Source organism: Grammomys surdaster, unplaced genomic scaffold (genome assembly GCF_004785775.1).
Source record: "Grammomys surdaster isolate TR1022 unplaced genomic scaffold, NIH_TR_1.0 316, whole genome shotgun sequence".
NCBI lineage: Eukaryota > Metazoa > Chordata > Mammalia > Rodentia > Muridae > Grammomys > Grammomys surdaster.
Window position 1 is genome coordinate 527190 of NW_021604735.1, and position 20347 is coordinate 547536.

The 20347-nt window shown below is 52.3% G+C and overlaps 1 protein-coding gene across 2 annotated transcripts; it reads left to right on the top strand.

Annotated features, from left to right (window-relative positions):
* Positions 1-969: 969 nt before the first annotated feature.
* Positions 970-20347, top strand: Tsc22d4 (TSC22 domain family member 4). 2 transcript variants are annotated; one of them, XM_028777831.1, is made up of 6 exons: positions 970-1461; positions 1895-2905; positions 5557-5717; positions 12014-12062; positions 14797-15141; positions 19864-20347. In XM_028777831.1, exons 2-6 carry the CDS (start codon positions 2162-2164, stop codon positions 20101-20103), a joined length of 1539 nt encoding a protein of 512 aa, XP_028633664.1. In that variant the 5' UTR covers positions 970-1461; positions 1895-2161; the 3' UTR covers positions 20104-20347. The 2 variants fall into 2 exon arrangements, with proteins under 2 accessions (XP_028633664.1, XP_028633663.1); XM_028777830.1 differs by lacking the exons at positions 14797-15141; positions 19864-20347 and adding an exon at positions 12374-13063 and having other exon boundaries at positions 976-1461.

The following is a 20347-nucleotide window of genomic DNA, read 5'->3' on the forward strand; positions in this document are numbered from 1 at the left end:
CACTCTGTAGACCAGGCTGGCCTCTAACTCAGAAATCTGCCTTCCTCTGCCTCCCAAGTGCTGGGATTAAAGGCGCGCGACACCACCACCTGGCACCAACAGCCTTCTTGGAGAGTCTGCTTCTCCAATTTTCCCTTTTAAAAGAGGGAAACATCATATCAGAGATTTGATTTCAAATACAGGGACAGGATAGACAGGATGGCTCAGTGGGTAAAGGACCTTACCACTAAACCAGATGGCTGGCACCATTCCATCCTGGGACCCACATAGTGGAAGAGAAAACCGACTCCTCCAAGTTTACCTCCAGATCTACACACACACACACACATACACACACACACACACACACACACACACACAGAGAGAGAGAGAGAGAGAGAGAAATTCAAATACTGCAGGTATCGGAGGGATGAAACACGATTGGGTAGAGCTGGTAATTGTTACAAGAAGTCCGGGATGGCGCGCGTGGGCGTTCATTATCCTATTTCCTCTACTTTGGAGCATGTTTGAAAATTTTCATAACCTCTTGCTTTGGAAAACAGAGTGAGGAAGGAGAGTTTCTCGTGAATTTACGGTGAAAACCAGGGTCACATTTACTAGGTATTTATGGACAGCCAGGTACCCAGATCATGTCTGGCACGTTCCTTGAGACTCTTTTGGAGAGCCTGCAGCCCAAAGACAGCAAAAGCCTACAAGTAAGGGAATCCCTGGCCTCCCGCAGGCTCCTCCTCTTTTTCTCCGCCCTCCATGCCCGCCCCTCCTTCCGAGGAAGAGTTGCCTGGAACCTGGCAGGTGTAGGGTTAAAGCAGCCAGTTTGGGGCCGCGGCAGCGGCAGCGGCGGCAACAGCAGCAGCAGCAGCAGCAGCAGCAACTGTAGGCTGCGGCTGTGGCTGTGGCTGTGGCAGGCCTGGCTCCGGGCCAGCTGGCAGGGAGCCTCAGAAGGGAGGAGGGAGGAGGGAGGAGGAAGAGGGGAAGGAGGAGGAGAGGAGCAGTGAGCAGGCCCGAGAAGGCAGGACTTCCTGGTGTGGGGGTTGTCAACAGCCCAGAAAGAGAGCCAGAGACCCAGACCGAGACGGAGCGGAGCTGAGGAGCCGAGAGATACATCCAGTGGGGCCACGTGGGAGGAGCCTTGAGAGAGAGAGCCACTCAAGGGACTGGAGCCAGCGAGGGGGCTGAGCCGCCCCCTCCCACAGCAACAGGGAAGACCCGTGGAGTGTTAGCCGAGGCTGCGCCTGGGCTCCCCCGTGGAAGCGCTGGTTTCTTCTCGTCTCAACTGCAAACTTTCCACCGAGATGCCTCGCAGAGTGAGATGCGGACGCCAGAGAACACTGGGTAGCCCTTGATTGCTGCCTGTTGTGGCTTGCACTAGAGGCCTTAGGATAAAAAAAAAAAAAAAAAAAAAAAAACATCTTAGTCCCCAGGTCTTCTCTCCAGCTCAGTTCGGTGGCCGAGGCCCGAGAGGTAGGTAGTTCTCCTGGGCTGGGCGGGGCGCTTGGCTTGGCGGGCAGTGCCTAACCAGCGATGGGGGAGCTGGAATGGGGGTGGGGTGGGCTAGAGGCCCAGCAGAGGCCTCAGGGTGGCCCTTTCAGGGGAGGAGCCGGTTCACCCCTTTGCCCCTGGACCTAGAGATACGTGCTGTGGGCGACTTTGGGTCTCAAGCATGAAATGTCCAACTTTGGGTCCCAGCTGCTTCTTCCTGTTCTGGGTGCTCTGAATTCTGTCCCCTCCGCTCCGGTCTGTCATTTCTACTTGTCTCTGGGTCTCTAGTGGCTTTCTTCTTCCTCCCCCCAGTCGGCTCCCCCGAGAGGAAGCCCCGGAGGTGGTTTGGCCCCTGCTTTTTCTTTTGCTCACGTACACACACGCTCGCTCACTTTCTGTCTCTTTCTTTTTCCAGTTTGCAAGCTCAGCTCTGGGGTTTCAGCAGCGACAGCAGCAGGAAAAACCTGCCTCTGCCCCCCCTCCTGCCACCTCCCCTCTGTACTCCAGTCACTAACCAGTCACCCCCAAGTTCCCACAAGGCCCTCCTGCCATGTCGGACCCAGACGTCCCCAGGGGCCCCGATGTCCCTGCCATGTGGCCCCCTTGTTCCAGAGGTGCCTGAGCCCCTCTCCAGGAGCCCAGCCCCTCCCCCACCCGAGCCCAGTCCGGAGCCCCAGGGACCATGAGTGGTGGTAAGAAGAAAAGTAGTTTTCAGATCACCAGCGTCACCACGGACTATGAGGGCCCAGGAAGCCCAGGGGCTTCGGATTCCCCTGCCTCACCGGTTCCCGCTGCGCCCCTACCCCGCCTCCCCAATGGGGAACCCAACCCTGATCCAGGGGGCAGGGGCACCCCCCGGAATGGCTCTCCGCCACCTGGAGCCCCTGCCTCCCGTTTCCGGGTGGTGAAGCTGCCCCAAGGTTTGGGAGAGCCTTATCGTCGAGGTCGGTGGACGTGTGTGGATGTTTACGAGAGAGACCTGGAGCCCCCGAGCTTCGGTCGGCTTCTGGAGGGAATTCGAGGGGCCTCAGGAGGCACCGGAGGCAGATCATTGGATTCTAGGTTGGAGCTGGCTAGCTTGGGCATAAGCACCCCTATCCCGCAGCCAGGCCTGTCTCAAGGCCCCACCTCTTGGCTCCGCCCGCCCCCTACTTCTCCTGGACCACAGGCCCGCTCCTTCACAGGGGGGCTGGGCCAGCTGGCAGGACCTGGCAAAGCTAAGGTGGAGACGCCCCCGCTGTCAGCCTCTCCACCCCAGCAGCGCCCCCCAGGGCCTGGGACTGGAGATAATGCTCAGACCCTGCCCTCTCTGAGGGTAGAAGTGGAGTCTGGGGGTTCAGCAGCCGGAACCCCTCCACTGTCGCGGAGAAGAGATGGAGCAGTTCGGCTGAGGATGGAGTTAGTTGCTCCAGAGGAGACAGGGAAGGTAAGAGATGGGTTCATGGGGGCGGGGCAAGACCTACTGTACTCAGTCCTCTGACCTATATCCTGGGACTCCTGGCCTCAACTTCTGTCCCGCCTTCCCACCTCTATATCATCTGTCTATTGGGTAGGTCATAAGGACCCCTCTCCCTTTTTGCAATTTGTACTCTGAAATCCTTTCTCTCCCAGCCTTTATTCTGAGTATACATGCACCTTCCTTCCTTCCTTCCTTCCTTCCTTCCTTCCTTCCTTCCTTCCTTCCTTCCTTCCTTCCTTTGTTCTTCATCCTTCCTTTTTTCCTTTCTGTCTCTTTTCTCTTTTCTCCCCTTTGCTCTGTGGCCTTCACATTGTTGCCCTTGGCCGTGACTGTTTCCATAAAGCCTGTGGCCTGTGCGGCCTGCCCACTTCGGCCTTTACCTTCTCTGGCTCCAGGTGATGAGGGTGGAGGTTCCAGCTGGGTGGCTGGCTAGGCCCTTGAGGGGAGGAGCTGGCAGGGTTTTGGGGCAGCCATAAAAGGTAGGCATTCCTCTGGGTCTTTATTCTAAGCAACCAGCCCAGCCCCATTTTCTGCCTTATTGCAAACCAGTTTCTCTGAGGAATTGGGGTAGGGGGCGGGGCATATCACTCTTAGTCGGTTTCAGTACTTTAGACCTGGGCTTCTCCCGGAGTGTGGGGTGGGGTGACCTCATCGACCATCGAGTGGGCGGGTTGGGAAGCAGCTGGGAAGGAGTTAAATCCTCTGTGCTTTCTGTTTCCTGTCTCCAAAAGAGGAAGCTACCCACAAGTCTGGGCTGGGGGCAGGATGCCTGTGTCCCTGTGTGTGTGTGTGTGTGTGTGTGTGTGTGTGTGTGTTGGAGGTTGGGCACTTAGGGTTGGGAGAGTTGGATGTTTCTGTTTCTGCTGTGGAGAAAATAACACCTTGGCTGCTATGGGGAAGCAGGGAGCATGAGAGAGGGTTCTGTCCCTTCCTGGCCATGGGTTCCCACCACAGTGTAAAAATATCTTGAGCCTGAGGCATGTTAGCACTGGTCAGAACCAGCTTTCCCACCCTCTCCTGGCTGTCAGCTCCCTGTTTCATGGTCCAAATTTCCCATCTTCCTCAATTTTTTTTTTAATGTAGTCTCCTGGATAAGCTGTCATCGCCTGCCTGGTTCTTGTCCCCAGACCCTCCCAGGGCGAGTTTGTCAATGGCTCTACTTCTGTTACATTTGTTTAACTTATGTGTGAATGTGTACGGTCGTGTGTGCATCTTGGTGTGCGTGTGGAGGTCAGAGGACAGCTGGGAGTCAGTTCGGTCCTTCCACCGTGTGGGTCCCACCATGTGGGATCAAACTCAGGCTGCCAAACTTCGCCGCAAGCCTCTCTACTCCCTCAGCCATCTCGACCACCCTCTTTGCTCTCCTCAGTCACAGCCTGAGCCTATCTTAGGTTTGTAGACCCTGTCTCTTGCCCCACAGTGTCCCCAACCCCCCCTTCCTTCCTCCCAATCAGCCTCGATCATTTCCTGTGTGCTTGTAACTGTCACTATTTCCCTGCCTCGAGTTAGACTTGCTTCATTCAGTTTCATGGTCTAAAAAGAGCTGATGGAGATTTGATAGGACGGGAGGTGATACCTGTGCCCCCTGTGCTGCGGGCGCTCTGTCCCTCTAACCACTGTCTGTTGGCTTTTCTCAGGTGGGGCCTCTCAGGGGCCCTCATAGAGGCTTCTTGTCCAGTCCTGTCACCTCCGCCCTTTTACAGCTGCCCCCAGCCTCTGCCTGTTAGGTTATGTAGGTCCACACCCAGGGTCCTCTCTCCCCTTCCATTCTCACAAAGCTCCACCACCACCCCACCCCACCAAGGCAGAGTAGAGACTCTTTGAACTTCATCCCAGGTCCCGAGAAGTTGAGGGGGCCACCATCAGGGTAGTGGGTGTAGAGAGGCAGTTTCAAGCTCGCCGTCAGCGGGGGTGACACACTACATGCTTTAATTTCAAATCGTACTAGATGCTATGAAACTGTTTAGTGGACTAGGAACCAGTAGGAAGGACATCTGAGTGACTTTAAGAAGGCACACAACTTGGGGAAGGTAGAGGCAGGAGGGTGGCAAGTTCAAGGCCAGCCTGGCCTACATAGCAAGGTTCTGGGTCGGCTTGGGCTGAGATCTTGTCTCAGAAAAGAAGATTGGGGAGGGAGGGACGGAGGGAGGGGTCTGAGACTATAGCTCAGTTAATGGAGTGCTTGGCTAAGCATGCACTGAGCCCTACGTTTGAGTCGTAGCAGCTCATAAATTGAGTGTATGTCTATAACTCCAGCCTTTGGGAAGTGGAGACAGGAAGGCCGGCCAGTAAGTAGTTCAAGGCCACCCTCAGCTACATAGTCAATTTGAGGCCACCCTGCTCCACAGGAGACCTTATTTCAAAAAAAATACTAAGTACAATATCCTCTAACTGGGAGTCCTGGCTAAGTCCTTCACTGATGCCCTCTGTCCTTCCAGAACACCCCTCGTACCTGCTTGTTGTTTCTAGCAAGTCTGGAAGAGGGGAAGGCTTCAGAGCCAGGAAGAGAAGGAATTGGTGGAAAGGGAGAAATTGTAAGGTGGCACCACACGCGCGCGTGTGCACACACACACTCACTCCTGTCTTCACATTGATGGTTCTCACTCTTCTGCCTCCAGGTACCTCCCATTGACTCTCGCCCCAACTCCCCAGCCCTGTACTTCGATGCCAGCCTGGTCCACAAGTCTCCAGACCCATTTGGAGCAGCAGCAGCCCAGAGCCTTAGCCTGGCTCGTTCCATGTTGGCCATCAGTGGTCACCTGGACAGTGATGATGATAGGTAGGTGGGAGACACCACTGTCACACCTGTACAACTGCGCCTTGTGTATCCCTTTCTCCTTAGATGAACTAGGGAGAGACAGAGACCTAGCAGGGTGAAATCATCCGGTGAAAGCTCACCTGGGACCACTCCCTGAGGAGAAAGCTAGGTGGGACTCTTGCCTTAGGACTATTAGGTCAAGAGTTTTTGAGTTCGAAGGGAGTCATTGTCAGATTCCGGAGCTCTTGTGGCTCTAGAGGTCATTTGTTTAGGAATCAAATCCATTGGCATGCGCTTTGGAGACAAGAATAGAAAATGGGGAGGGGAGACGGGGAGACAGCTGGGGACATGGCTCAGTGGCTCAGTGCTTACTTAGCATGCACAAGGCCTTGGGTTCAGTCTCCAGTGGTACACAAACTCCCTCGGGGCCAGTGTAGACTATATCATACTATGTCAAAAAAAAAAAAAATAGAGTGAATGGGCAATCGGTGACTTCCCTTCAGCAGCTCCCTTTCCTCGGGCACCAAGGGGGAAAGGATGCTTTATGCTCCTCCAGGATCTTGACAATCCTTGGAATCTGCACAAATTACTTTAGGGCCCAGGAATTTTTAATACCAAGAACACATTACCTGGAAGGTGTATACTTCTGATCTGTATACTCCTGATCTGGAATTCAAAAGCTGGAAGTAGGTGGCTATTTTTAAGTTCAAGGCCAACCTGGGCTATCTAGGAAGATTTTGTCTCAGAAGAAGGTGGGAGGAGCTGAGTGTGGTGCCTCACCTGTGACCCCAGCACTTGGGAGGTGGAGTTAAGATGGTCACGTGATCCCGGCACTTGGGAGGCTGAGTTAAGAGGGTCGCCATAGGCTTAAGGCCTGCCTGGAGCCGGGTGTGGGGGCACACACCTTTAATCCCAGGGTTCGGGAGGCAGAGATGGATGGATCTCTGAATTTGGGACCAGCTTGGTCTAGAGTGAGTTCCAGGACAGCCAGGGCTGCACTCTATTGGGGAAAAAACAAACAAAACACATAAACAAACCAGCTTGGGATAGCAGCTTGACCTCTGTAGGATGAGAGCCTGTCTCGGAAGAGAACAAAACAGTAACAAATAGTGTCTTGTGGGGCCTGGGGATGTAGCTTAGTAGAACTGGCCTAGCATGTTTGAAATCTGTGGTTCCAGCACTTGCATAAATCTGGTTGGTACTACATATTTTATAACCCAGTAGAGGTCGAGGCAGGAAGATCAAAAGTTTAGGGTTGCCGGGCGGTGGTGGAACACACCTTTAATCCCAGCACTTGGGAGGCAGAGGCAGGCGGATTTCTGAGTTTGAGGCCAGCCTGGTCTACAGAGTGAGTTCCAGGACAGCCAGGACTACACAGAGAAACCCTGTCTCGAAAAAAGTTTAGGGTTATCCTCAACTATAGAACAACTTTAAGGGCTAGCCTAGGCTATGTGAAATCATGTTCAAAATATAAAAGTGGGGGGGGGCGGCAAGGAAAAGGGATGGAGGGAAGGGATGGAAGGAGGGAAAGAATAGATTTAAAGTTCTGTCCTCTGAGAGGATGTGGGCCATGTTGGTGGGAAGAGGATGGAAACCAAGGCCTCCCATAGCGATGGGCGCCGCAAAGGGGCAACGCAGGACAGTTCTACTGGCCTTGCCAATGACGAGAGTGTCTCATTTGGTGACGTGGTAGGCAGAGTTTTGCTTTCAGTATTTATAGGAATATTGACCATGTCAGATAGCTAGGCTCTGGGCAGAAGAGCTAGCAAGCCCCCACATTCATTGGAGGGAGAAGTGGGACTTTCTGTTGGAGGACCTTCAGAGGAGGGACTTCCTGTTGGGAAGGAAAAGAGTGGGCCTAACTGAGTGGGTGTCTCCAGGAGACCTACCGTAGATGCAAATCTTTCCGTCTCCGGTTCCCCCTTTGTGGTACCATCCCCTGGAATTAGACCCTGGCCCACAGAAGAGGCCAGTGGGCCACAGTGAGAGGGCGGAGACCCAGAAAGGAAAGGAGAAAGGGGTGGCCTGGAATATGTGAACTTGAGGGCCAGGGGCTCGTGCTGGGCAGGGCAGGGCAGGGCTGGGCAGGGTAGCTTCTGAACTGCCTTCCAGCTGGCTCTCTGGAATGTGTGAGGTGTGAGTTCAGCCAAGGCCAGAGAGTCGCCTGCCCCATCTGATGCTATTCTCAGCGGGTCCCACCCCACCCCACCCCCACCCCCAATTTGGGAAGTTCCCTGGCAAAAAGGCTTTGTGTACCTCCTCTACCCCTTTCTCAGCCCGGCCTCCAGCTCTCTCTGTTACAAAGTTCTACCTGTTGAAGCTTCCACTGCACCATTCTTTTGAACTGGTCCCCCCACCCCCCACCCGTTCTGCACACCCTAGTCTGACCGGTTGCTCCCAGCCTTCAAGGCTCTGGGGCTCTGGCCCAACCCAGCCCCTCAGTGCCTCGCCTGGCTGGGCCAGCGGGTTTGGGCTGGGCCATCCTCTACCCCCTAGGAATGGGGTGTGTAGACCCCACTTCACCTGTGCCCCCTGGAGCTAGGAGACACAAAGTTCCAAGTGGCATGACACATCCCTTTTGAGAAGGAAAATGGGTTGTGGTGATAAGTACTGGGGTACCACGTTGAGCTGGAGGTACCTTACCCGCCCTTGGATGTGGGATGGGAAAATGGAGTGCCTGGTGACTTCAGACTGTGTGCTCCTGGTTGGAGGATCTGTGATCCCATACAGGTTGGGAGATACTTGGTCAGGATGACAGAGTGGGCAGATGTCTAGCTAGTGGGTCCCAAAGCCTTGAGGGAGAAAAGCCACATTGTTTTCTGTTTCCCTTTGCATCCAGTGCTTGTTTTCCAGTGCTGGCTACCACTGAGCTACACACCAAAGCACCCCCCACCACCACCCCTCTTCCTCCCGTTGTTGTTCTCAACTGTGAGACAGGGTCTCGCTGAGCTGCCCAGGGTCGTCCTGTCCCCCACCCCCCACCTCCTAAGAGGCTGAAATGACAAATGACAGGCGTGCCCTTTCCCCCAGGCCCTCTCCAGGGCTACTCCTTGACATGCGTGTTTTCATGTGTTCATTTGTGTATGTGTGTGTGCGCGCACATGTGTGCCACTTTGTGGAGGTAGAGGTCAAAGGCCAGAGAGCAGGCTATGAGTGTTTTTCTCCTACCATGTAGGTCCTGGTGATCCAACTCAGTTTATTATGCTCTGTGGAAAGCTGCCTTTTACCCACTGAGCTGTCAAAATGACCCCTCTACACGCTAACCTCATGAAATTGTAAAAGCAATCCCATGATTCCTCACTTTCCAGATGAGACTCAAAAGGTTGGGGGCGGGGGGTTTGAAATGTCGGTCTCAATCTATAGCCACACTCTTTCCTGTTGGAGTTTGTGCCTCCCAAGAGAATAAGAGGTGGCAATGGTCCTTAGGATGTCCTTTTGCTAAGACAGAGGGAGGGATAGCTCAATAACTGGGGCAAGGAACCAGCCCCTCCCCCCCGGCCCAGCCCCTGCCCTGCGTACCCTCAAAGGCACTATAGAATCAGATCTGGGAGAGGGTGTCGACGGGATTGCTGGGTGCCACTTCCTTGGCCTCAGGCCCACCTCTGAGGGCTCCTGGAATATGTGGGCAGCTGAGCTGGCCAACACCTCCAGCTCTTCACAGACAACTCAGTTCCATTCTCATACTGACACAGAGATTAGTCTCAAGAGATGCCCTCACCCCTGGACCTGAGAGTCTGTCCCTCAGGGCTGCTGTGTCCAGATATGTTGTGCACTGAACAAACCCTGGGGGTGCCATTTACATTTGCAGTCTTAAAGCCTGGCCTGGGTGGGAAGTCATGTCAGGTTGATGGCAAGATGTGTCTTGGGGAAGGAGATATTTCATCCTCATTCCTACAGAGTTGCTTAGAGGCTAGTGGCACCTGCCCTTCCTGCCCCCAGCCTTGCCCAAGAATTCCAGTGTATGTAGCGCATGCCAGCCTCTCACTCAGGACTAATCAAAGGGAAGGCTAGGCTTGCCAGAGTCCCCATCCCTTCAAGTGTTAAGCCCCAATGGCATAGGGGAAGTGCTTTCAAAAACTCCTGAGCTGGACAAACACAAGATAGCCATCAATCAGCCAACAAATGTTGTCTGTTGTATTATTCCTTTATTCTGGCAAGAGTGGAGGATTTAACTTGGCATCTCCGCCCAAGTGTCCGCCAAGCAGGGCTGACACCTCTACTCTGGTACATCTCTTCATCTTAGTTGTCTCTGTGTACTGGAAGGAGGGGTGGGTATTGAGCTTTATTCTGTAGCCTATTCCCCCCCCCCCCCCCAGGTACTGTGAATTGAAGTATCTTGAAAACAGATTTGACACTGGCTAGTTGCACCTGCCCCCTCCCATTGGTCCTTTCTCCCCCCTCCTTCCCTCCCCCCCCTTCTCTTCTCTGTGTGTGTGCATGCTGGCACACTTATGTGTGTCACATGCAATATGGCAGGCTTGTGGAGGTCAGAGGACAATTTGGGGAAGTCTGTTCTTTCCTTCCACAATGTAGGTTCTTGGAATGGAACTCAGGTTTAGTGGCAGGACGCTACCCACTGAGCCCTCTTCCCTCTAACCACCTCCATTCTTAATCAGCTCCTTGTCCCCTGCCTTTGGAGGCTCCCCGTGTCCTTAGTCACTGCTATCCTGCTCTTTCTAGCCCGTTCACCCCCTTGGTTGTTCCTACCTGTCAGCACCTCCTGCACCCAGAGCTTTGCCAGGAAATGGAAAATTCCCAGCTCCCTTCTGCCGGGCAGGCCTCATGCAAGGGTCACCTTGGACTGAGTATGGATCCCCCTGTAGGAAAGAAGGTTGAAGTTGACAGCCAGTTGGGGGGGGTTACAAAAGAGACAGCAGTGTGTGAATGGAGCCAAGTGGCACCCCGACTCTGGGAGAGGACAGGGCTGGAGACCCCGGTGTCCCTGGGGAAAGTAGAAAGGGGGCTTAGGTAACTGGAACAAAAGCCTGCCTCCTCTGTTCCAGCGGCCAAAGAGGGACATTGGAGGCTGGAACAGGGCAAGCAGACCCTAGAAAGTCCTGGGTGACCAGAGGGGCTTGAATAAGAACCAGATTATCCAGCCTGGTGCCAGTCAGGAGCCTGAGCCCTGGGGCATTTGACTCAGGCATGAGTCGCCCTCTGGTGGCCAATGCTCGAACTGCAGCCAGACCTGCCTGTTAATTGGAAAATACTGATTTACTATCCAATGTCCCATGCTCAGGCTCTTCTCCCTCCAAACATTTTCTTAAGCCCTGACTTACTGCAAGACCTCCATACCCAGGTCTCAGGTCCCATACAGGCTGCCTTTGATTTACAGGGTTCCTAACATGGGGGGGTGTGTTTCTGTTGTTATGGTAACCTTTCCTAATTCTCTCCTTCGCTGAAGTGGGGTACCCTCTGTCCCAGGTTTCAGGAGCCACCCAAGATTATATATATATATATATATTATTCCTACCCTGCCCCCTTGTCTGTTTCCTTTCTCAAAGTTAATCCAGACAGGGCAGAAAGGAAAGTATGGGTCGGGGGCAGGCATCCTGGGGTCTCACCTTCAAGCCCCTCCCCATGCCAGCCTTCTTGCCCCACAGCCCCTCCCCCACCCCCTCTTACCAGCTGACTTCACCTCCCCTTCCCCTCCAATCTGGGAGTGGTGCCAGGTTGAGAAGGGGACACAGACCATGTGTGTCTGGGAATTCCCGCCCACTGTGGAGCCAAGGGAGGGGGTCCCCGTGTCCCTGAGGAGCCAATAGCAGCTGTGCCTTGCCCTGAGGGGGAGGGCAGGGTGTATATCTCTCAGACCAGCGATCGGTAGGTCCCGTCTCCTCTCTGCTTGTCTGACATCCGCAACTCTGCTCTGCCTAGGGGGGGCTCTGAGCCCCCCAGGCATTCCGCCTGACACCGCCTTTCGGTTGGGAGTGGATACTGATGCCCCTTACCTCAGGCATGTCCCAGCCAGGGGTCTCTGTGAAGTCCTTGGTGTCATCTTATGAGACTCGAGTGGTAGGGACGGCGCCAGGGGCACCCCGAAAAAGGGGCTGCGTGTCTTCCCCGTGCTCCCCAAGGGGGTCATCCCCCATCCGAGGAGCATCGAGACCTCCTGCCCACCAGGGCCTGGGGGCCCCTGGGCATCGACCTTCATCCCGCTGTGGGATGGACAAAAGCCTCCTCCCTCTGATCCTCTACTGTCACAGGTACTTGGGTGGGGTGGGCCCTAGGCTGGGCTTTTAGAGCAAGCAGAGGACTGTAGCCGAGCTGACTGGGGGTTCCTCCTCAACTAGTAACCCTCCCCCATGTCTCTCCAGTGGTTCCGGAAGCCTGGTTGGCATTGACAACAAGATTGAACAAGCCATGGTAAGAAAAGATGTTTTGGTCCCAGGAGGCCCCTTCACAGTTTCCACAGCCATCTCTCCTCTCCCATTACTTGGGAGTAGAAACTATTCCAGTTAGTTATCATCACCCTCCTTCTCTACTTCAACCCCTGCTCCGTCCCTGTCTGAGTCCTGTCCCGCATCCTTTGACCTCTGCTCTGTTTCTCCTTTAACCTCTGTCCCCTCCTTTGGGCAAAGAGGGATGGGTATCATAGCTAACTCCTCGAGGTGCCGGGTTAGGAGACGCTGCGTGGCCTGGGAGAGCCTGATGGTTGCTTTGTCCCTGGGGTCCAGGACTTGGTGAAGTCCCACCTTATGTTTGCCGTGCGAGAAGAAGTGGAGGTGCTGAAGGAGCAGATCCGAGACCTGGCAGAGCGGAACGCTGCACTGGAGCAGGAAAACGGATTGCTGCGCGCCCTGGCCAGCCCAGAGCAGCTGGCCCAGCTGCCATCCTCGGGGCTCCCAAGGCTCGGGCCCTCTGCACCCAACGGGCCTTCCATCTGAGCCTTCTTACCCTCACAATGTGCCTTTGAGGGGCTTCCACTGGCTGCCGGGCCTTGTGCCAGCAGCCTGCCCCTCTTCCTATGTAGCTTTAATGCCCACGCCCAACCCCAATGCCCAGGGATGGGACTTGAAGGCTCAATACTGGCCTGTCCCTTCCCACCTGGTCTCCCCAGAGTCCTCAGGCCTTGCCGGAAGAGAGAGAACCCAGGAGAGGATGTTTATCTGAAGCCCCTCATCCGTGAAAGCACCCAGCCCCACCTCCTAGCCTGGGTATCAGTGTTCTGGGGAGCCCCTCAGCAGTAGATGGCCTGAAAAGATTTGGAGGTTCCCTGGCAGGCCCCACCCCACTCCTCCTCGGTCTCTTCAAGTGCCCCCTCTCCTCTGCCCAGGGAGGGCATATGGACAGTATCTTCAACTTCTTGGATTCAGGTTGTTATTAAAATAATAATTATAATTAAAAAAAATCTGAAGAAACTTGAATATGGTGTGCTGTTGCTGGGTCCAGCTATGTAGTTACCTTGTCCCCAATACATGCCCATGCGTGCGCACGAACACCACACACACACACACACACACACACACACACAAAGATCCCAGGTCCACCCTGGAGAAGGTGCCAGAAAATGGCTTAGGAATGGTCTTGGTCCCTGGAAAGGCCTGGCAGGCTGGCCTAAGGAAAGAGGTAGAGGGGCGGTGTCTACCCACGTGCTGGTGGTTGGCGGTGTGAGGGGGAGATAACAATGAGGTCTTTGGTGAGTGTGAGGATCCACCCCCAGCTCCCCAGTGTGTCCCCTCTTGTGGGCTGGATCCGGGTGGCTGCTAGGAGGCAGGGCAGGGAACCCTGAATGGGCCCCTTGTCTTAAGACTGGGTGTGGGCCAGGCTCTTTGGGCACATGGTGCCCTCGCCAGGCCTGGCTGGCTGCCTTGGCTTCTACCCCACCCCTGGCTGGATGAGGACTAGGCCCAGTGGGTGAGCAGGCTCCGCCCTGACAGCCTGGGCTTCTCTCCCAGACAGACTGAGGCAGCCAAGAAGTGCTCCATCTAGTGGGAGAAAGCATCAGCAGTTAGAGCCTTGAAGGAGAATGTCTTGTCTCTGGGAATCAGAGAGCAAGTCTTAGCAGAGTTTTAAGTCTTTGGTGGCCCAACCAACCAGATTGGACCCTGTATCTTCTTTGGGGGCCAGGGTGTGGTGGTTAAAACAGGGTGTCGTGTAACCCAGCCTAGCTTCAAACCTATTATATAGTTGAGAATGGTCTTGGAAGGCCTGAGCCTCCTGTGTGCTGGGATTACAGGTGTTCATTCTCTAAACACTTACCTTGAAGTACTGTTGTAAAAATTACCTAGCAAAATCCACAGAGAACGCCTAAGGAGTCCCTGGGCTCTTGATCAACGTTGATTTCGTTATCCTGGTCCCTGGGCCAGAGGGACAAAGCAGTCAATGATTGGCTCTGAAGGTCTTGGAAGGTCCTTGGGGGTTGGGGCCAGACGGCTCTCACAATGATCTAGAACACTCCATCATTCTAAGTTCTCATCCACTTTGACTCCTCTCCCTGTCCCAGGGAGGGGAGGAAGGGCCTGCCATGAGTCATTGGGGGGTACGCCCCTTTTGGATTTCTCATTTCTTCCTTCAGTACTGTGCTTGAGGCTCCTCAGTACCCGCAAGTCCTCTCCGGTGGTGGCCTCCAGCCCATAGCCTTTTCCCTCCTACACCTCAGATGCTCAATTTGTGCCATACTTTGGACTTGTGGTGTCAAGAGAGATTGCCGTGGTCATGAGGTTCTTGAAATGGCTTAGGCAAATTTGGCGAAAGGTGCCCAGTTGGGTGAGTTTTATGAACACAAGATGGCCATGAGATACGAGTTCTGGTTCGTGTTGTCTGGGCTATCACAACCCATACCACGTTGTTCCTCGTTTTTGGCTTCTTTTAGCTCGACAGGACAGGAGAGGAGGCTTTAAGATGAGTGGGGGAGGACTTCGGGTGGTGGGAAGTCACGTCACTGTCTTTACTGCAGGGACTCCTCTCTCTCCCATATTTTGTTTCTGTTACTATTATGTATAGAGGGGTGTATCTGTGTCATGACACAGACAACTTTTGAGAATTGGCTTCCTCCTCTCATTGTAGGAGCCAAAGACCCACCTCAGACTAGCAGGCCTACCTGGCAAGAGCCGTCACCCACTGAGCTATCCAGCCCACCCTGTGTCTTATTTCTTAGGTCCAGTTCTGGAAACACCTAGCCAAGCCAGTCACATCGGATCAGCCCGAGAAGCGTCTGTTGAAGGGACCGGAGAAGGTTTCCATGGATTTTGACCCCACGGATTTGACTTTGGGCCCCCCAAAGTTGGTCAAACCCCACAAAGAGGCCATAGTCGCTAACCTGGATGTGTGTCCTGGGACGCTCGAATCCCGTGTGCTGGCCTCAGTCAAGGAAAGATCTCCTCTGCATGAGCAAGAGAGCCATTCGAGTCGAGACAGCCGTTCCCTGATGAACGTAGTCCACTCAATGTCCATGTTCATGTTCTCCATGCTGCAGTCCGGCTGGCGATTGTGTAGGTGGAAGGTGTGTACTGTCCCAAATCTCTAGCCCTGAGACTCATTCCTCCCCTGTCCCTCCTCCAGTGCTGGGTTTTTGGTTTTGTAGTTTTTGTTTTGTTCTGTTTGAGACAGGGTCTCCTGTAGCCCAGGGTTACCTGGAACTTGCTATTCATTCCTACTTAAAGTTACTTCTGATTTTTTTTAAAAGGATATCTAGAAACTGGGCAGTTAGTAGCACATATCTTAATCCCAGAATCAGGAGGCAGAGGCAGGTGGATCTCTGAGTTTGAGGCCAGTCTGGTTAACAGAGTTTTAGGACAGCCAAGGCTACACAGAGAAAATTTATCTTAAAAAAAAAAGTTACTGAGCCGGGCGGTGGTGGCGCACGTCTTTAATCCCAGCACTCGAGAGGCAGAGGCAGACAGATTTCTGAGTTCGAGGCCAGCCTGGTCTACAGAGTGAGTTCCAGGACAGCCAGGGCTATACAGAGAAACTCTGTCTCGAAAAACAAAAAAAAAAAAAAAAAAAAAGTTACTTATGTATATATGTGTTTGTCTGTATGTGCACCATATATGTACAGTTGTCCAAAGGAGGCTATAAAAGATTGTGAGAAACCCTGGAACCTGGAGTTCCAGGTGACGTTAGCTGTCTGATTGCAGGTACTGGGTCCTCTGCAAGAATACCAAGTGTTTTAACTGCTATAAGCCATCTCTCCGGCCCCAAGATTTCTATTCTGTTTATATATTTTAGGAGGTTTTTTTTAAAAAAAGATTTATTTTTTTATTTTATGTATATGAGTACACCATTGCTGTCTTCAGACACACCAGACACATGAGATCCTATTATAGATGGTTGTGAGCCACCATGTGGTTGCTGGGAATTGAACTCAGGACCTCTGGAAGAGCAGTCAGTGCTCTTAACCACTGAGCCATCTCTCCAGCCCTTTAGGGTTTTTTGTTTGTTTGTTTGTTTGTTTGTTTTTGTTTTTGAGACGGGTTCTCAACATGGATTCTGGCTGGCATGGAAGTCTATATAAACCAGGCTGCCCTGGAACTCAGAGATCCTCTTACCTCTGCCTGCCAAGTGCTGGAATTAAACGTGTGTACCACTCTGCCCTCATCCCCAGATTCCTTTCCTTTTCCATTTTCGTTTTTTAAAAACTCTCCCTCTCTTCACGTGTGTATAAGTATGCCTGTGCTGTAACATGCTTGTGGAAATCAGAGAACAAACCTTGGGTGTCAGTCGTTTCCCGTTATTTTATTATATTTTATGCACGTGTGTGCTGCATGCCATGTGTATGCAGGTGCCCAGGAAGAGGGAGTAAGATCCCGTGCAGCTGGGTTTTGTGAGCCTCCCAGCATGGATGCTGGGAGCTGGACTCCAGTCCTCTTCAAGAACAGCAAGCATTCTCAACCACTGAGCCATCTTTCTGTCCCCTCTATAGGGTGACTTATTTGTCACTGCTGTAGATGACTGTCCCGAGCGTTTCTGGGGGTACCCCTGCCTCCTCCCATTTCACTGTAGGAGTGCCAGTGAAACAGGGTTTCTCTGTGTAGTTCTGGGTGTCTTGCAACTCACTCTGTAGACCAGGCTGGCCTCAAACTCAGAGATCTGCCTGCCTCTGCCTCCCAAGTGCTGGGATTAAAAGCGTGCGTCACCACTGCCCGGCTTTCTAAATAGGTTTTGAGGATGTGAGGATCTGAATTGAGGTCTTCAGGCTTGGACCGCAAGAGAGCTTTGAACTCTCCTAATGCTCCTGCCTCCCTCTCCTCGGGATTACCAGCAAATGCTACCCAGGACTTCACACATGCTAGGCACGTGCTCTACAGACCTAGCTCCGTGTCCAGCTCCCTCCATTCTGTGTGCAGTCAGCCCTTTGTAGCACCTCCTCTATTGTGAAGCACCACAGAGACAGTAGTGAGCCGTGTTTACCCAGACCAGGGAGGCCGTTGACAGGGCAACAAACAGGCCGTGCTGGTTTTATACCCAAATGTTGCAGGTAGAGGGGACTTGGGTACCAGAGGGATCCTATGAAGAACTGGGCATGGAACATCAAATATGCTCCATAGATGAAGAAGGAGGAAACTGAGGCTTGGTGAAAATTAAGGGGAAATGGAAGAAGTGGGAAGGGAAAGGGCGTACGGGGAGGCGGGATGGGGGTGTGGCTGGGGGTGTGGTCTATGTTACCAGAGCGCTAAGGACCTATTTAAATAGGCATTGCACATAAATGAATCGCAGGGTAGATGGCCGGGTGGTAGAATTTGAATTTAACTCTAAGAACAAGAAGAGCCTTGGAGATGTTTAATCAGCAGTGACATAATCTTTTTATATTTTTTAATTAATTAATTAATTTATTTTTTAGGCAAGGTCTTTTGCAGGCTGGTGTCAGAGTTCCTGTGTATTTATTGTAGTCTTGAATTCCTGACCCTCTGGGTGTCACCCCCATCCCCACCCCAAATCCTGGGATTATAGGCACCACCACACCCACTTTTTGTGGTAGTGGGGAAGAAAGCTCTGGCTGTTTTGCCTGCTGCACAAGCATACTGCCAACTGCTAGTTTCTCTATACTATTATTAAGATAAAATATAGAAACTCAGGACATGTAAGTGGTTTGTTGGTGGCCAGATCCCGTGTGTGTGGGGTTATAAGAGGACATTAGCTGAGGCTAGGGCTTAGTGGTAATGTGTTTGCCTAATGTGTCTGAGGCCTCAGACTCAATCCCTACAACCGCTAGGGGTAGTGAGAGACAAGACAGCAAAGGGGATGAAAGCAACTGATTTGCGCTTACCTTCACAATAAAAGGATAACACTAGGAACTCTTGTGATGCTCTTGATTGGTAGTTAGATACACAGTTCTGTACACGTGATACAGTCTTAAACACGTACACATGCATCCACACAATACACAGGAGTAAAAGAAAAATTAGGGATGTCTGCAGGTGGTAAAGATGGCTTAGCAGGTAAGAGCACTGCCTGCTCTTTGAGAGGACCTGGGTTCAATTCCCAGCATGTACATGGCAGCTTCTGGAGCCCTCTTGTGATCTCATGTATCCTTGTATATATGTATGTGATAGGTACATACATATATACAGGCAAACACACACACACACAGATGCATATAATTAAAAATGATAATAATGCAAATCTTTTTGTTTGTTGCTTTCAAGACAGAGTTTCACTATGAAGCTCTATTTCTGGAATTCACTGTGTAGACCAGGCTTGCCTCCAAATCACAGAGATCCGCCTGCCTCTGCCTCCTGAACGTTGGGATTAAAGGTGTGCGCCACCATGCCTGGCTACTTGCCAACACAGGGTCTTACTATGACCCTGGCTAACCTGGAACTCTCTACGTAGACCAAAATGGTCTCAAATTAAAAAAATTTGCTTTTTTCTCCCTCCCAAGTGCTGAAACTCTGCACTACCACACAGCATCTGTCGCTGAACCTGGACCTAGCTGTTTCCCATAGAATGGCTGGCCAGAGAGCCGCCTTGTCCTCTGCTTGGTTTATTGTGTGGTACTGGGAATCAGCTCTAGGTCCTGATGCTTGGTCTGACCCACTAAGCTATTTCCTTTGCCCCTGTGTCTCACAAATTATTCTTACTGAAAGAAAATAGGGGCTGGTGAGATGGCTCAGTGGTTAAGAGCACTCACTACTCTTCTGAAGGTCATGAGTTCAAATCCCAGTAACCACATGGTGGCTCACAACCATCTGCAATGAGATCCGATGCCCTTTTATTGAGTGTCTGAAAACACTTACAGTGTACTTATATATAATAAATGCTGGATTGAGAAGAAATAGGTTGCTTGTTGTGGTGGCACAAGTCTTTAATCCCATGACAAGAGGCAGGGGGAATCTCTGTGAGTTTAAGGCCAGCCTGGTCTACAGAGTGAGTTCCAGGACAGCCAGGACTACAAAGTCAAGTCCTACATTGAAAAACTAACCAAACAAGCTCCACCCCCAAACAAACAAACAAACAAACAAACAAAAAGGGAAAACACAGCTAGGTAACTCACAACAAGGAAATTCCAGCATTTGGGAAGAGGAGGCGGAAGGAGTCTTCAAGTTTGGGGGTAGCCTGAGTTTTCTAAAGTGAATTCCAGGGCAGCCTGGATTAACAGCGTAAGATGTTGTCTCAAAAGCACACAAAACAGAAAGGAAAACAAATAGGTGAGGTAAGAGAGGGAAGGGGGAACGAAGGAGAGGAGAGGAAGGAGGAAATAAAGAAAAACGAGGCTGAACTGATGTCCATGCCTAAAATCTCAGCACTTAGAGGCTGAGGCAGGAGGATTATGAATTCAAAGCCAGCTTGGGCTATGTAAAACTGTGAACAACTAACACGGGGCTGGCCATGTGGCTCAGTTTTCACCGTGCTTGCCTAGCATGAGACTCTGGGTTCCATCCCCAGCACCATCATGGTGGAGGAGGTAGAGGCAGGAGGATCAGGAATTCAAGGCCATCTGTGGCTACATAGCAGTTTCAAGTCTGAGATACATGAGTTACTACTTCTAAATGAAGAGAAGAAAGGGAAGGAGGGAGGGAGAGAGGAAGAAAGAAAACAAAAGAAAAATGGAACCTTAGGGCAAACATGAGGGCAGAAAGACCATCACTTAATGCAAGCTGAAAGGACTTCCTGGAGGAGGTGATGCCTGTGCTAATCTGATAGAGGAGGTAAGAATCCAACTTTTTGATGTTTATTTGCTGGCCCATCTATCCTCCCTTGACACCCCCATATTTTTCTTTTACAGCCTTCTATGGGTGGCTCAGTTTCCTCCCATACGAGGACCGGGTCAGCCTTGGGGACGCCAGAGGCTGAGATGCTGCGGGAAGTCTACCTGGTGCTCTGGGTCATTCGCAAACAACTAAGAGAGCTGGCCCGCAGACAGGAGAGGCGCAGACGGCGCCGTATGCGGTCTCATCCCTCCCAAACTTCCCGTCACTCTGAACCAGTGCAGGGCCTCAAACATGATGCCCGAAGTCCCCTCTAGCCAGGGGAGCCCCAGATCCTTTGAAAGCCCCCACTTTACTCTTACAGAAGGTTGACAGGAAGGGTTCAATGGCTATCAGGCCAGAGCTGCTGGTGAGGAGACGTTTGACCATACTGTCACATCTCACTGGAACCCCAAGACCAGGCCTGGGGTCGAACATACTCCCCTTCTCTGTGTTGAATCAATTTGTAAAAAAAAAAAATTATCTAAATATTGAGAAATAAATACCGGATGTTTATGAGTA

Bases quoted from the DNA above. Each gene is read 5' to 3' on its own strand.
- Tsc22d4 (XM_028777831.1), top strand. From the start codon at position 2,162: ATGAGTGGTGGTAAGAAGAAAAGTAGTTTTCAGATCACCAGCGTCACC. The intron at 2,906-5,556 runs GTAAGAGATGGG...TTCTGCCTCCAG, and splicing joins CTCCAGAGGAGACAGGGAAG to GTACCTCCCATTGACTCTCG. The intron at 15,142-19,863 runs GTGTGTACTGTC...TTTCTTTTACAG, and splicing joins GGCGATTGTGTAGGTGGAAG to CCTTCTATGGGTGGCTCAGT.